The 16,077-nt window shown below is 38.6% G+C and overlaps 1 protein-coding gene across 1 annotated transcript in view; it reads right to left on the minus strand.

The window, feature by feature from the left end:
- USP7 (ubiquitin specific peptidase 7 (herpes virus-associated)) overlaps positions 1 to 16,077 on the minus strand; it is a 38,948-nt gene that overhangs the window by 14,458 nt on the left and 8,413 nt on the right. The window contains exons 4-17 of the mRNA XM_009870761.1: positions 15,974 to 16,062; positions 15,169 to 15,277; positions 10,201 to 10,331; positions 7,569 to 7,623; positions 6,946 to 7,026; positions 6,759 to 6,849; positions 5,941 to 6,023; positions 5,547 to 5,656; positions 4,593 to 4,749; positions 3,354 to 3,498; positions 2,609 to 2,739; positions 1,389 to 1,523; positions 1,091 to 1,192; positions 282 to 387 (exon numbers count right to left, since the gene is read on the minus strand). Coding sequence (XP_009869063.1) covers positions 282 to 387; positions 1,091 to 1,192; positions 1,389 to 1,523; positions 2,609 to 2,739; positions 3,354 to 3,498; positions 4,593 to 4,749; positions 5,547 to 5,656; positions 5,941 to 6,023; positions 6,759 to 6,849; positions 6,946 to 7,026; positions 7,569 to 7,623; positions 10,201 to 10,331; positions 15,169 to 15,277; positions 15,974 to 16,062 — 1,525 coding nt within the window. The remainder of the gene's footprint in view (positions 1 to 281; positions 388 to 1,090; positions 1,193 to 1,388; positions 1,524 to 2,608; positions 2,740 to 3,353; positions 3,499 to 4,592; positions 4,750 to 5,546; positions 5,657 to 5,940; positions 6,024 to 6,758; positions 6,850 to 6,945; positions 7,027 to 7,568; positions 7,624 to 10,200; positions 10,332 to 15,168; positions 15,278 to 15,973; positions 16,063 to 16,077) is intronic.

Consider the following 16,077-nt stretch of genomic DNA (forward strand, 5'->3'; position numbering starts at 1 on the left):
GTTTGATTAATGCCATTCAAATATTCTTATCTGCAGGTTTTTAATAAATCAACTTCTTATATACATACTTAAAGGTATTCAGTGATTCTCGTAACATGTGAAATGTGTTTTACATTTGAGGAGAAATGAGGGGAAAACTGGGAGAGAAAAAACAAATTTTAGCCCTGTAGTTGGATGGGTACATCAGTGTCATCACTGAAGAAAGGAACGCACAACATTTCCTGAGATAGACCCAAATAAAAGTATTCTGTATTTACTCAAGTTTTAGCAAATATGCTTACGATCTTTATCAAACTTGGGTAATGTTGCTCCAGTAGCAGCCATCTCTGGATCTACTGTTTCCAAAAATATTGTCCATGGATTTTCATTGTCGCTGAGCTCAATCATCTATGTAGAAAGATGTGGAAGAATTAAAAAAAGACTCTGGAGGATAGAATATAACCTGATATCTGCATTTTCATCACATACAAAAACTTTATGACATTGCATCAGTGGGAGAATCAGGGGTTTTTAAGTCGCATTAATGACAAGAAGTTTATGAAGTTTATTAATAGAAACAAGGACATTTAGAACCACCCAAAAAAAAGTATTAATTAAGCACAAATGACAGGGTTTATTTTAAATCGATCTATTAACTTTTGATTTTAAAAATATACCTACAGCTATCTTTATTGTGGCAAGAAAATCACTTCAGAAGTAACAGGACAGTGAAACCCATCACTGTTTTCTGTAGTATTTAGGCACAGTGTTTTACATTTTAAGCCACACATTTCATTAAATGCAGAGTTTTTGCTCAAATAATGGAGGATTCCAAAAAACATTTCTATTTTAAATCTAATGTAAAAATAATTATCACGCTTTTCTTTACGGAAGAAAAATTATGCACCACACTCCTCCCTCCTATTCAAATCAATCCACTAAATCTCAAGCCTTCTCAAGCATCAAACTTCACCAGATACTAGTTACATGAAAATCCTGAAAAAAACATCATCTCAAACTTATAGACTGTTAAAGAGAAATAAAAAAAAAAAAAAAAAAAAAAATCCTGGGTGGTGTACAGAAATAGTGTCCTCTATCAAAGAATAATTACCGTTTTATTGCCATCTGCTTCATTATCTAACATTGCAGGTCTTTTCGTTCCATTACTTCTAGCTTGCATTGGCCATAATCTGATTTGATCCTGGGGGAAACCCTAAAACAAAAAAAAAAAATTACTGTAAATGAAACAACAAAAAAGCAGCCTAATACATATTTACTAAATCCAAACAGTTCAACAGAACTTCTATTTTGAAAGGTCTAAGCTGCCAATACTCAGCGAAGGCTATGAAGCAAGTATAATATAATAAAATAAATGAATGCATAAAGATACTCAGCTATAGAAAACTTACCATCGTTTGTGAGAGATTTTGAACAAATTCTGTAAGTGTGGAGTTTTTTAATACTTTGAAGACGGTGTATTTCACTTTTTCTTCATCATACATATCATTGCCTTGGTGACCACAGAACTGATCCTCTGCCACTATCTGAAAAATTACATGTAAAGGTTACTACTTGTATTAACTCAGCTGCACAATCCAATACCGCTCCGTGATGCTTTACTGTGCAACGATACTGGCTCTCTGGAGAGTTGCCTGCTGCTAACGCTATTCATGTTCTCATGAAGAAAATCTGCAAGTATACAGATTGCAATAAAATCCCAAACTGGTGATTGATAGTCAAATCAGTGTAAGTAATTAAAATACACTCACTCTTACAAATCCCAACCAATTAAAAACCAGTTGTGCTTAGATTCCAATCTTGGAAACATGTGCTCTAACAATCTTGGCACTTAAAAAAAGGCTACATAATTATTTGACTTGTGTAATGCAAGGAGGCTGGCTTCATGTGTTTCCTAGAGCTCCCGTGCATTCTCTGTTAACAGAAAGACAAACTGCACAACTCTCTGCCAGGCTCTCCACGGAAAACAGCTCCAGTGTAACGCCGTGTAGAACAGGCTCAACCTCACCCGTGTCTCAGCTTGGGAACACCAGAAGGAAGATGCAAGGAAACATGGAGGCAAGTGGGTTCTACTTTCTTGTGCCAGATGGGCTCTGGGAAGAGTCATAAACAGGGTTCCTTAAGGCAACTCATAACAACCTAGTCCATCTGGCTTTTCCGAAAAGATAATTGCAAATATAAGCACTCTCTCCTTCTGCTTCTACTTGATGAGCTCAGTTTGGCAACAGTCCAGGCTTGCAGCCTATGGCTAGATACATTCTAATTTTAGAAAATAATTCCTGAAGGAGATAAAATTGCAGTGGCAGGGCAGCCGTTTAAATAACCTGGCCCTTCTCCTTTCACCTGAACTTCCCATTTTTATTCCCACACACATAACTTCCATAGAACACAGAAACATCCACAACACACAGCGCTGTTTGCTCCATTAGGATTTGTTGCACAGGTAAATATACTGATGAGCACTGAAATCATAACTTCACTTCAAACACTACTTTAAAATGACACACATTTAAAGAAAAAATAAATAAAAAATCCAGGTTTGTATTGGGTGGCTTGAAGTTGCGAATTTTAACCGTAAGGTAGCTGCAACTGGAGCATTTCAAAAGCTGACCTGCACTTGCATATAGAGGTGAGCTTCCTGCCTCTCCTTCCTCTTCTGAGCTTCTATCCTCTTCTCTTCTTGTAGCCTTTCAACAAGTTGCTGAGGAATATCATGGTCTGTGACAGGCTGCAAAACTTCACCTACAAAGCAGATTTTGTGATGTCATTTCGAGATTTACATCAAACAGTGTTTTCCTCATACGCACTTGACTTTCCTCTGATTTGAAGTCAAAACTGGCTTTTTTCATCTTTTAATTATAAACATCATTTGATATCATCATGTTTTGGCAAAAGAAGCATGCTCTATCCCAAATAGCACTACTACAAGCCAAAATGCACTACTTCCATGAAATACGTATCATAGACTTCGGGATGAAGTATTCATTTCCAGATTTAAAAAAATATTTACCACCACTCCATTTTTTTTTAAGTACACTGACATGTACATATTTAGAATCCATCAGATTTAGTTTCCATCGCTCAAGTTAGGAAACTACTCTTCCCATCCTACAAAACAATCAAGGCTGAAGCATTTTGCAGATACACAGCCTTGCCTTGCTGTGCTAAGACACCAGATTAGCACATGCTTCCCCAAAGTGAGAGAAAGGCTGGTTGATTCCCCCAGAATCTATAAATTCCAACTATAATTAACGACGCCCCGTTGTATAGGAAGACTGTCAACAACTCAGAAGCAAAATATAGCCCTGGATCCCCGCATGTAAACCTCACTTGAAACGCTCGCAGAGGACACCTACTTAATTTTGATTCCCTGATGTAAACCAACATGTACGCGTTCGTACAGTGCCGTACGGACAAGTCGTCGTCGTGGCCTCCGTAGTTGTGTTCGATCGCTTCTTCCTTTGTACATCTCGATACAACATCGTCATCAAATTTACACCACTGGAGAGAAAATTTTATATAAATATAATTTTACACACAAAGACATGTTCTTGAATGATAAATTAAGCCTATTTCTGGCACAGCTTCCAGCTCTTTGAAGTAACTAAAATTGCTCTTCAAGCAGCACGAGTTTAAAAAAAAAAAATCTAGTTCAGTATAATTTGCACTACCTGCTACTTGCACTCAGCATAAAGGCAGCCATGAATACCAAACCTTTACTGAAATATTTGAACATTTTACACTGAATACCAAAAGTCCAATAATTATTCAAATAACTTTTATTAAGACTTTTTCTTAACATTCCTATATGAATCAGAAAACTGGCCTTATGTGTTATAAAATAAAAAGCAGTGATGCACAAGATATCTCATAAGTATTTGTCCATTTTAGGTAATTTACAGAAAATTTTAAATTAGAATGATAAAGCCAATGGAGTATGAAAGGCAAACAGCAACAAATTCACAGCAAAACCTGACTTCTGTTACTGTGAAGAGTCATGTGCACACAAAACCAGGCAACTCAAGGGAGGAGGCACCTGACCTACAAACGTCCAATCCAATCAAGTCACCTAAACCTGTAACAGTGGGACACGCAAGGATATTGAACTTCTGAGTCACTGAAACATTTTAAACGTTCATATTTGCCTCAGCATAAAGTCAAGTCAAAAAAAAAAAAAAAAAGCTGGATGAATTTCGATTGCAGAACTTGAACACACACACACACGACGGAAGGGACTCCCTTAGGTAAAAGCCTTTTGCCAAAAGCCAAGAGCAAAGATGAAGCTGTTCCTTTCAAGGAGGCAAATGATTCATCAGTGCCTCCACACGCAGGCTACTCCCCAAAGAGCAAAAACTAGACACGAGGGCTGCTGGTTTTTCCTCTTGTAAATACAAAGTTTCCTAAATACACTAGAATAGGCACCAAATGAAAGAGTGTCAAGCTAAGAACTACATGGAGGAGTCCAACCCCTGGGTGACGAAGTGAGCGCACCAGCTCCTCCGAGAGAATAAAAATCCCAACGATTTGCCCATTACAAAAACTGCAAGTACTTCCCTGCAAAACAGAACGAGGTTCAGGTGCTTTTCAATACTCACTTTGCCATCGCCCTTTGGATTTAAGTAAACAACATAATGTCCGCCGTGGTTATCGCCGCTGTGTACCAGAACTGCATGAAGAATGTAATTCGCAGGATCTTTAGGATCCGTTTTTTGCAAAAATTCATCTAGTGGCAGCTGTTCAGGAAACTCAAACCTAGTTTGGAAAAGAATTAAGATGGTTGCATTTGCAGTCAAAGACAGACACGCGCTATTACGCAGGACATCAGTGCTGACTCCTAAAGCAAGTTACAAAAAATAAACACGTTACGGTTACAACGCCATTCCTAACTAGGATACACTGCACAGAGTGGTAGATTTTACACTGTTTTAATATGGAATTAAAGTAATCTTCACAAACATCTCTGAAAAAAATATGCCCTCGCTAACAAGGGGAAGTGCAGCTGAACTGTTATTTTCTAATACACAAATGCAGCTTTTGTAGCACAGGTACCACTGGACTGGAACACTATTCTGAAATGTCTTTCAGCTGCTGCAGTCTCACCTTCTCGGTGAGACCGAAATCGTTGCAATACAGATTCAGTTTACGACCAGCAACGTATCTCCTTGAGAAATTATCAGCCTCTACTTACAGGGAGTGGGCATGGAAACAGATGGAGGGAAAGCAGGGGCTACTTATTCACCCTGCAGCAGCCATGGAAATGTGCTGAATTCCCATACAAAGACTGCTCCACAGTGCTGAAGGATGCTTTCACTTGTTTCAGGTTCAAAACAACAGCTACAAATTCATATTTGAGAATTCCATTTGTGATTGAGAACCTTAACAGTTAGTGAGAGCACCTTCGGGGGACCTCCATCTTTTGGACCTTCCTCTTGGAGTTGAATCAAAAATAAGATGCCTGCAAACTATTTTTTGGTAAAATACATTCACAGGTCCAAATTCTACAATGAAAACAAAACAAAACAAAACAAAACTTGCACAAACACACTTACCTATCATTTATCTTGATGTTTTGGTCAGTCTGAGGATCATACATAAATCTCATGAGCTGTAGGTGTAATACTGGTGGCAATGTTAGAAACTTCACACCTTTCTCTGCCTCCTAGACATTTTCAAGAAAACAGAGGGTTGAAATTGCAAGATTTGTAGCAAGATTTTCAGCTGCAGACACACTTCCTATGGACTTTTAGAGATCTGACAACACACACTACAACAGAGAATAGATCAAAACTTGGGTGGAAGTTAACTATCTTAATGCTGCCCCAACCTTCCCATGAGAAGCCAACCTAGTATGGGTTTTGCAACATTTTTCGTATAACATAGCTGTGTTAAGTAAGCTATCAAGGTCAGAGAAATATAATTTAAAACTAAATTAAAAAAAAATACCTGCAAGCCATGCTCTCCTGCATCATACTTGTTATCACCATCCAACTGTTCCACTGCAACGTAGTCAATGAAGGATTCAAAAACTAAAGGAAAGAAAGATTGGGGAGTTGCAGGGAAAGAGGAAGAAAAATGTAAGTTTACCCCTAGCCTGGGGAGCTAGCAATGTGTCAATCAAATAACACATTAAGACATCAGAGTTTGTCTTGGAATATTTGTCTATTTAAAAGAAATAATATTGCTTACGTCAAGAAATGCACATAAGAATATCAAGAGATTTTAAAATCACAGTTACCACTGTCTGCCAGATCTCCTATCTTCACTTTCAGTGTAAGTACCAAGCTAGAGGACTCCATTTGCTGGGCTCTTGCGTGTCCTTTTTCATGTCTTGCAAGCCAAGTACTTGGTACAGTGATAATAAGGGACTAGTGTCACGCTGCTCAGATTAGTTCGTTCTCTCTATTTGCTAATTACTATGGTCAGGTCTAAGTAAGAAACTATTTCCTCCTAGTTCATCTTTATATATAAATTATAACCTTCTGTGACAGCACTACCGTTATCACCATGGCACAGCATGCACTTCTATTACACCAGAAAAACTAAATTTTACAGAGTTTTATGAAAAGAGATGAGTGAGAGAATTAGGGAGCAAGGAGCAAGAAAGGGAAATGGGAGGTGGAAATAAGGTAACATTAGCAAAAACACGTTCTGCAGAAAACATTTTCGCTGAGTACCAACAAACTCAGACGAAATTAACAGGCACTAAAGATGCCCAACACGTTGAAGTATCTGACTGGTGCATATCACAATATACCACTTACTATTTTTCTTTCCCTTTATACTTAGCTGGATGTCATAATAATCTTCTATTCGTTCAGATCGATAGTCTACGTGTTTGCATTGGATATAAGACTGTAAAGATAAAACAAAAACCCCATAGAATTTCAATGTATACAAGTAACAGCTAATTTAAATTATTTTTTAAAAAAATAAAATTTAAGCACATACCACCATCTTCCCTCTGAACAATTTAGGAATTGTGCCTTCTACACACGTGCCCTTCATTTTATTTTCCACGTTATCAAGCAGCTGCAAGAAAAATTAGTTTTTACATAGGATAAACCTGCAGTTTTTGAATTTATTCATCGCATATGGACAACTACTTCACTGATTATACTCTAAGTTACTTGTACAAAAATGAAATGTTAGTCTGTTAGTGATGGCATCTCCTTTGTAGCCCTTTAAATCCCCATCTTGCCCTAAAATCTGCGCTGAGGACAACTCCAGCTACATTCCCTTTGAGTCTCGAAAAGGTCACAAATGTAACAACACACTTGCATCTTCAAAACTACATTTCTCTATATAAGGACCACTAAGGTATGTTCCATTTATTTTCAACCTTCCTTATCCTGTACAAATTTCTCACCCACAAAAGGCCACAGTCAATCCCATTCTTAAAAACAAAAAAGAAAGAAACCAAAATTCTGTATCTCAGAGGCCTAATTTAAATGAATCAGTGCTGGTGTTACTCAGATTATATATATCTGGTGTTACTAAATTATATTACACGCACACGACATCGAAAGACAACATCATACATCACAGGCAAGTAAGAAATAGTAAAAACATACCACTCGACATAATTCCTGGACATCATGTTGCATGAAGCTGTCCAAAGTTTCCCACCTTTGCAAGGCAAATTAATACAAAATTACTAAACGTCGACACGTTACAGCTCAAAGGACATTTGTGTGGTTTCTTTGCCGATCAAGAATTTAAGGCTTAGCAAGACATAAAGACTCCGAGACTTAGCAGTGGCTGATTCACATGGTTTTTTTTTTAGTTCTGTAGCATTTACTTAGCAGGAAGAAGGGGCAGCAGTGAACCTGTGGGACATTCTGGCAGCTGCCCTGTGCCCACCTGCCTTCTCGCTCTGTGGGTCTGGGGTCGGGGACTGGGAAGGCAGCCGGAGACGGCCGAAGGGTCCAGGGCCAGGCTGTTGCCAGCAGAACAATTCTTCCTGTCTACAACCTAGTCTCGGGTCACGTCAAAAACAACTCTTAAGAAAAGGCCTGGGAGCCATTCAGCGCTGTCAGAGTGGTTTCCGCAGCGTGCTTCTAGCTGCCTTTCTTCCGAGGGCCCTTCAGGTGCAGTCAAGTAGCAGGCAGGGATTATTCCAGCACATGAAAGGAGGTAAATGGATTTAAAGGAAATGCTGGCTCCTTTGTGCTCATCTAAACACTTCATCCTGGACCCACGGCAACTCCAAGAACACAAGGAGACATCCAGCTTCCTGAACTGCCCACGTGCAAACACTCCGATGTGCAAACATGCTCTTTTTCAACAGTCACCCCCCAGCACTAGGCAACAAGCCAGGTTTAGTGCAGGCTCTAGCTCCAGCACGAGGTTCAAGTCGGGCCCTTGGAGGCACAAGGACTGGGGTGATCAGGGCAATACTAACAGGATCTTGCCCTCCCACTCTCTTCTCCGTGACTCGCCACCGCTGTCACGCGGCAGCATACTACTGCCCAAAGCATGCCAAAACAACTGGGGGGGTCCCACACTTGAACAGTCTGAATGAAGTGATCTGTCGGATAATTAAGAATGGGAAAAAACTCTCCTGGCTCCCTAGGCTTTAAACAGCAGCAGCTTTAAAGGACAAAATCTACTATCAGGATAAAAAAGGGCTCCTTCAGACATTGGCATCACTTGCTACTGAAAGAAGCTAAACTTAGTTAGAAACTCACAATATCCAATAAAAAGTTACACTCTACACAGTGTCTAGGCAGGTCTCAAGGTCAGAAATCCCTCTGTGATTCAACGGCGGGAGGAAAATCAAACCTCCAAATGAATTCAAAAGTTCCTCCCCAAGAATGTGGGCATGACCACATTTGTAAAATCTTGTCCTCAGATACAGAATTAAGCATCCACAACACCCTGAGGACAGGTCTCCTCATGCTGCTGAAGATGACACAGTTGGGATCTTAAGACGAAATATTTACGGTATCAGCAAGTCTGTCCAGTGCAAGAGAACAGCAGGAGCGCTGATCAACTAAATACACTGTGCTGGTAGGAAGTGGGTATGACCAGTTTTTATAAGCACACAACACTGAGGTAACCTCAGTATTACCAATTTCATTTTAAAATTCCCCAGAAGGGTGAGAAGGAAAGGTTACAAAGACACAAGACAGCAAAGAGTCTGATCAGGAGCCGACCCCAAGCTTTATCAGAAGAGGAGGGATGGAGACTAGGACAGCTATGTGGAGAAGAAGATACAAATTTCCTACAGTTTCTAAATTAAGAAATAGTTGTAAATATTACTGCAAAAGAATAGTCTACCAATACAGTGCAACAAAGTAATGAGAAATACAATCTTTTTGACCAGTTTTTGATAAAATCCCACTCCACGCTTACACAGCACGCAAAGAGAAGCTTGTAAAGGTTATGCTAATCTTTATCTTCTGTCCCAATTTGTGTTCAACCAAAACATCAAGCTAGTTTAAAATAAATACCAAAAACCCAATACCAACACCCTCCATGCAGCTATTTCGTATAATTCAATGTCTATGTCTAGATAGTCTAGATTTCAAATGACACCATGTAACAGCATCTCACAAGAAGTCCCACTAGATTGAAAAAAAAGACCAGGCAGTGAACTGGATACTGGGCAAAAGTGAAAATAAAGAGGAAGCCTTTTTGTAGATGTTTTTGCATCAGACAGTTGTCTTGAGCTTTAAATCACTACACAAAATACAGCGCTGCATGCTTCTAAATTGTGCACAGGCAAAAACATGCCATAAGAAAACGCTACAACAGTCAGCAATGAGAAGGAAAAATATGGAAGTGTAAAGTACTGCTATTTCTCTAAGTTTAAAACAGATTTCTCCAAATTTAAAAAAGACATTAATGACACATAAAGCCCAATGTTTCAACACCATATTTTGTCCTGAATTTTACTGAAGTCCAATGCATTGTACAACTTTCAGGTAACAGGTAAACTACAACCCCGCTAACTAAGAGCTGTGTTTGACTGTGTACCACTCCGCCCCCCCAGAAGAGTGACATTTGAATCCTGTCTTTAATACTGACTATAGATAAAAACCCATCCAAGTAAACTAAGAAAAGTTAGCAAGTAATATAGTGTTATATTAACGCTTCTCTGCAACTCTCTAGAAAGAGCCTGATTTAAAGAAAACCGTTTTAAAAGAAAAGCTTTATGAAGGCTATAATAGCACAATAAATAGTTCAAGTTTGTGAACTTACCCAAAAGATTTTGTTAACTTTTTAGTTCCAACTGGTTTGTCACTATGTTGCAGCTCATAAAACACTCTTTGCAATGCTAAAGGAACACTTTTGGATGAATCATCTCCTTCTGTGGGCATCATGTACACTGCCTGAAAAAACATTTAGTTCAATTAGTATCAAAGGAGAAGTTTATTGCTCACGTTGTTTAACACATTCTTTCCTCTTCTGTGACTTCCTTCACATAAATCCATTTAATCACAACTCCAAAAGAGCCTGAAAAAACCCCTCATGCTGTAGTGTAAAATCATTTGTTGTCCAGAATGACTCTAGAAAGGAGAATGGCTAGAAAGATGTGAGCAACAGATTCCAGTCCTGGTTATTTTATCTAAATCACTCCCTTATTGCACCCTAGAAAAGCAAAAGCACTGAACCATTCAACACCTCCAAACAACTGCTCACGCCTGGTACGTCTACGCAATCACCCCAGTAGGACCAGCTGCACCGATAAACACTATGGGCTTCTGAAAATAACTTCAGTTTTGTGCTGTAGCTTGGCTGTATGCAAATATTGCCACCTCCTGTATGGAATAAATTTTAAAAAACAAACAAAAAAGCCCCACCGAACCAAACCAACCACCACACGAAACCAGAAAGGACAAGAAAATGAAAACAGAAGTCACCCCCACGGCAAAAAAGGATGTCAGAAGAAGCTTTGAGATTCCCCAGTACATTAATTTCTACTTAATGTCATCGCTGTCCAGCAAATAAACAGCTTAACAATGCAATTCCTGATTATACCGATCTGAGAAGGATGGAGAACAAAGAACCTACACAAATACACCAAACAGGGATTAGGCACTGAAACCAGATCTACTTTTTACACCAAGAGTAGCGCCCAACATAGCTCAGGAAAACGAGCAGCAAAGTAAAGGTATTTACAGGGAGACAGATGGTCCTTTAGAAAGGGACAGACAACACGAGGGAAGGATAAAATAAGAAAAAAGGCAAAAGTTAAGAAGTTGGCAGGTCAGTCTTCTATTCCAACTTTGAATATCCACACATTTTCTCAAAGTGTGGCAACATAACTGCTTAGAAGAAAAATACAATAACAATCAGCAGAATAACTGCAGTAATATGATGAAATAAAACAATTTTACCAAAATATCAAACAATTTCATAAAGAAAGCAAAACCCTTATGTTCAGACAGAAAAACACTGGCTAATTATGCAACTGTAAAGCAGTATGACAGTTCATATTACTTTCTCTTTTAAATTTTAAATTTCATTTCCAAAATTTAACAGTAAACAGACCATCTAAAGCAGAATCATGACTGAACACTAGTAACCTCCAAATCTGATGTTTCTACTTAGTTGCAAGCTACATTGTTAACAGCAATTTCAAAAGAATTCTAATCGATGAATGAAGAAAATGATTTTTAATTGCTTCTCTAGTTTTATTCTCCAAACACAGATTTGGTTTAACCATGCTGATCTGGGCAAACTCCAAATACCAATAGCTAAAATTTTACCTTTGATTTTACAAGGAAAAGTTAATTTTTCCTTTAAAATACAAACACAGCAAAAGAACTCAGCATCTTGCACAGTTAACCACTACCTGCCACTCATTTATGAGGTGGTCTTCACTGGTTAAAGGCAGAAATGACTGAGTCTCAAATCTTCCAAATCTCTATAATCAGCCACTGTTCATTGTTCTTAAAGTCCCACAGATGCTTTTTAAAAAGCAAATATATATGTATATATATAGAGAGAGAGAGCAAGCTTCTTGCTATGTTTAAACAAATAGAAATAAGAAATGAAAATCAAGTAATGAAAGAATTAAGTATAGCCAGAGCTGATATGTTTTCATAAAATAAATATTAAAATGGTAAATATTCTTCATAACAAACCAAGATGATGCTAAAGCCAACCTGGTGGTTGCCTCTTCCATCAAAAAGGTATACAAAGGGAGTTCCAAATACTTTGATAATTAAGCAAAATCAGATCCTTTGCATTTAGTTCCTATTTGGTTTCCTCATACACCACCTGGACAATTAACTCCTTTCCTACATCTCTCAAGTATATCAAAATAAACATTCACGATTTACTTATGATTCCTACATTCCAGCTGTCATTGAATAAAGACACCAGTTTTATTTCTTCTGAAATTCTAAAGGTTTTACTACAAACCGAACATTAACACATAACCTTCTTTGGCTCTCTGTTCTCGTTGTGTATATAAGCAGTATTGAAGCCCATTTCTCAAATACTATCCTCTACAAACCTTCGCTTTTATGCCTTATCCTCCCGAACTCTGAAAGCCAAGATCAAGGCATGAGGCATTTTGATCCATTTGAAACAAGCAGAATTAAACAAATAAATTTTTAAGTTAAACCCCTGACAAGCTCCCTCAGGAAATAAACACAAAAGAGTGTCCAGGACGTGTATAGGCAATGGCTATAAGTAGCAGACAGAGAGATATGAGAAAAATTGTAGATATTTACATGGAAAAAGAATGCTATGGACAAGCTGCTTTAAGTCAAGGCATTTACTTGAAGAAGGGTAAAAACCACTGTGTATGAAATTCCAAGGTGAGGTAGAATATATTGGATAACTTGAGGAGAGCAAGACCTGGGAGCAAGGTACTGGGCCAGTGTTTAGTTATAGAAACACTCTGCAACGTTCTCATCAATTGTAGGGAATTATTCAAGGGAACTGGCACAGAAGACTCAAGTCACATCGCCCAAGATCAAACCTTGGACCCACTGGGGAAGGTACCACTGCCCCTTGCCTGGGTGGCCTGTATTTAAGCACCCACTGCCCAGTCCCAGGCAGACAAATAGAGACATGCTCTGAAGATAAAGTTCCTCTGCTTTCTTCCCCACCACTGAAGCCACCTGGTTGCTAACAAAAGGAGGTCTCATTTCCAGTGCCCAAGAACCTCCCATGTGCTGTCTGGAAACAGAGCAAAGAAGAAAGGAGCTCTCCATCAATCCCCACCCACGCTTCCCCGGGGCTCCTTCACTGCTTTCCCAGCTCTACTCCTGACAGCAACTTCTCCGTTTGCAAAGCTCTAAATAACAGCATCATGATTTCTTCTAAGCAAGGAAGATTAACACATACACAAAAAAACGGAAGTGATGATAAACAATCTGAGGATACCACACATTTTATTTTACTTGGTTTTAAGAGGAAAAAGTTTGCTCCAAGTGAAAAATAAATGTTGTGGGAATTCATCTTTTCAGGCAAGACTACTACTGATTCTTCCTTATCTGTAATACTAGCAAATGAGTATTAACACTGCCTGAAACTGCCAGGGTAGTCTGTTCTGTTTGTAGGGTCTCTGAAAACCCGAAAAGCAAGCAAAGAATTGGCCATTTCAGGCAATGTCCAGGAACATTTCCATAAAGGAAGCTGCAGTTCCCAGCTAGTAAATCAAGCTTTCTCACACGGTCACTGTCCAGCTAACAACACCCCCTTAAAAGCTGGTATTTACTTTGAGGGCTGGGCGAGAAGTACAGGGGATGCCTGAAAAGATCAGTTCAGTTGAAACAAATCTGTATCACAAAAAGAATTTCTTCTTCAGAGAGCAAGATAACTTCAGGTTACGTATTGATTTACTGACTGCAAGACAGTCTTGAAAGAAACTACTCAATTGGGTTGGATGTAGCTATTATAAAAACACATTTTTCTTTCACGAGCAAAGTGAAGTTGTCCAAAACCATAAAATTCACAAACGTTATGAGGGTTGAGCAAAAAGCACAGGTATTATAACGAAAGATAAACTGAATGAGTAAATTATACCTCTTGCAAAAAAGAAACAGGTGCATTATGTAAAACAAGTCAAGTATTTAGTCCTGGTGCATGGCTTTGGTAAGGGCTCAGTTACAGTCGACTCGAAGTAGATGTGCTATTTTTTGCAACGCTTCAGAGTAAGCAGCATGTCGCAAAAGAGAGAAAAAAAGAAATCCCAACTGGAACACTTACATGCCAGAGTGATATAAATAATAAGATGGTGGAAAATTTAAGACAGTGGCAAGTAGGTACATTAAAAAGAGAAACTTTGAAGAAATGAAAGCTGAATGAAAATGGAACAACTAGTATATACAAGAGAAAGCCTAGGTCAGAACGGTTCATTTTCACTAAAAAAGATACAGTAAGTGCAGGAACATGCAAGAGGATGAATTAGGATCAGTAGGAGGCTCCAGTAAACTAAATGGTGCCAAGTTAATTATTTTCCCTCAGCCACGCCCAATATCAAGTCATCAGTTATGTTTTTATCCCATTAAGGCTACTGTACTATTTTAGAATAACACATTACTTTGTACATTTCAGTCTGGGTTTGGATGAGATACGGATTAGGCTGCTATTTAAAGCATTTCTTCATTCCAGTACAGAAATAACACCTGCAGTTATTTAAAAAGTATGAAACAAATATGAAATTAAGTTGTTTAAAGTACTGAAATTGTAACACTGTCCATCACTACAAAGACTTTAATCATAATAACAGAAGGTTTAACTGCATAATCTGAATTACAAGATGGAACAAGTGAATTACAAAGGTCTTACACGTTTATCTTTTCACATTGCTTATGGGCTGAGAAGTTATGACTGACCTCCCTATTTAACTATTTCAAGAAAGGGAAATTACTGCTGTCTCTCATCTGCAAGATGTTGTCATCCTTCCGCTGCCCAACAATTCAGAGCAACATTTACACGTAACACAGTCCGAGAGACACCCCTTAAGCTAGAACTTCACCAGGTACTCTGCTCTCACAAAAACATAACACATGATGTTTAACAAACTATGAAATAGAGCTTCCTGCACTCAGCCCCAAGATGTGCATCATCGTCTAAGTCACAGCTCCTCTAAAAGGACGAAGGAAGCAAAAGGAATCTACAGCTCTGTTTTGAAGCATTTATAAATATAATATATTGGATACTTCAACTAGCAATTAGCAATCTCATTTTCTTTCACATATTAATTACCTTTCGTAGCTGATTCGTGAAAAATAAAGTCTGTAACAAACTGTTCATGTAACAAGTTGCTCCCTGGTTCTTTAAGCCAACATATCCCGTGTGTTTCTTTGAATCCCACCTAGAAAACAGTTAGTGGTTACAAACAAGGCACTTTTATATTAACTCTAATAAAGCGTGTTCTAAGGCAGCGCTGCTGGTAGAGACCAGCTACTCTCCATTGCTACTTCAGGTTCAAATCAACTGCACCCCTGCCTGCCAGTAACAACAATCCTTGCAATGACAAGCTTTGCGATTTTGTTCGGTTTTCTTTTCAAAGATGTTCTATATGGCCGACCAGTTATTTATTACAAAAGTGTACTGGAACCTGCACTTTTAAGGGCAAGTTTGCATTCCAGAACGACTGTTTTGTTCCCAAGTGACATGAAGTAGAGCAATTCAGATGAGACAGTTGCTTTAAACCTGCTGTGGCGAGCTAGACAGCAGAGTCACCTGACTGTGTCTGAACCCCCCGTCAGCTGTAAGGTCAGAAACACTGCAGCTAGATTCGCAGGGGTGTTAAATCACAGACCAGTCCATACAGAAGTTAAAGTGCCATAACACTGCGCTGATGAATGCAAATGAAAACTTAACCTATGCAAAAACCTCTGTGTGACTACCAAAAACTAGTGCCGTGTGAGAATTCATCCCTTAACTGTGATAAAGCCAGAATATCTACTGAGAGGTACAAAGGTTAATAACGCAAAACACTTGCACAATCTCAAGCGACATAAAGATATTAGAATTAAGAATTTTATTTGTAAACAAAGATACTTACGCCACTCCGTGCGGAGCATCTGCTTGAACATAGACTTCAAAAGTAACTTTGTCCTCTTCTATAAAGCCTTTTTCAGGATCAGTAACTTCCTGTAAAGCAGGAAT

This window comes from Apaloderma vittatum, unplaced genomic scaffold (genome assembly GCF_000703405.1).
Source record: "Apaloderma vittatum isolate BGI_N311 unplaced genomic scaffold, ASM70340v1 scaffold2626, whole genome shotgun sequence".
NCBI classification, from domain to species: Eukaryota; Metazoa; Chordata; class Aves; order Trogoniformes; family Trogonidae; genus Apaloderma; species Apaloderma vittatum.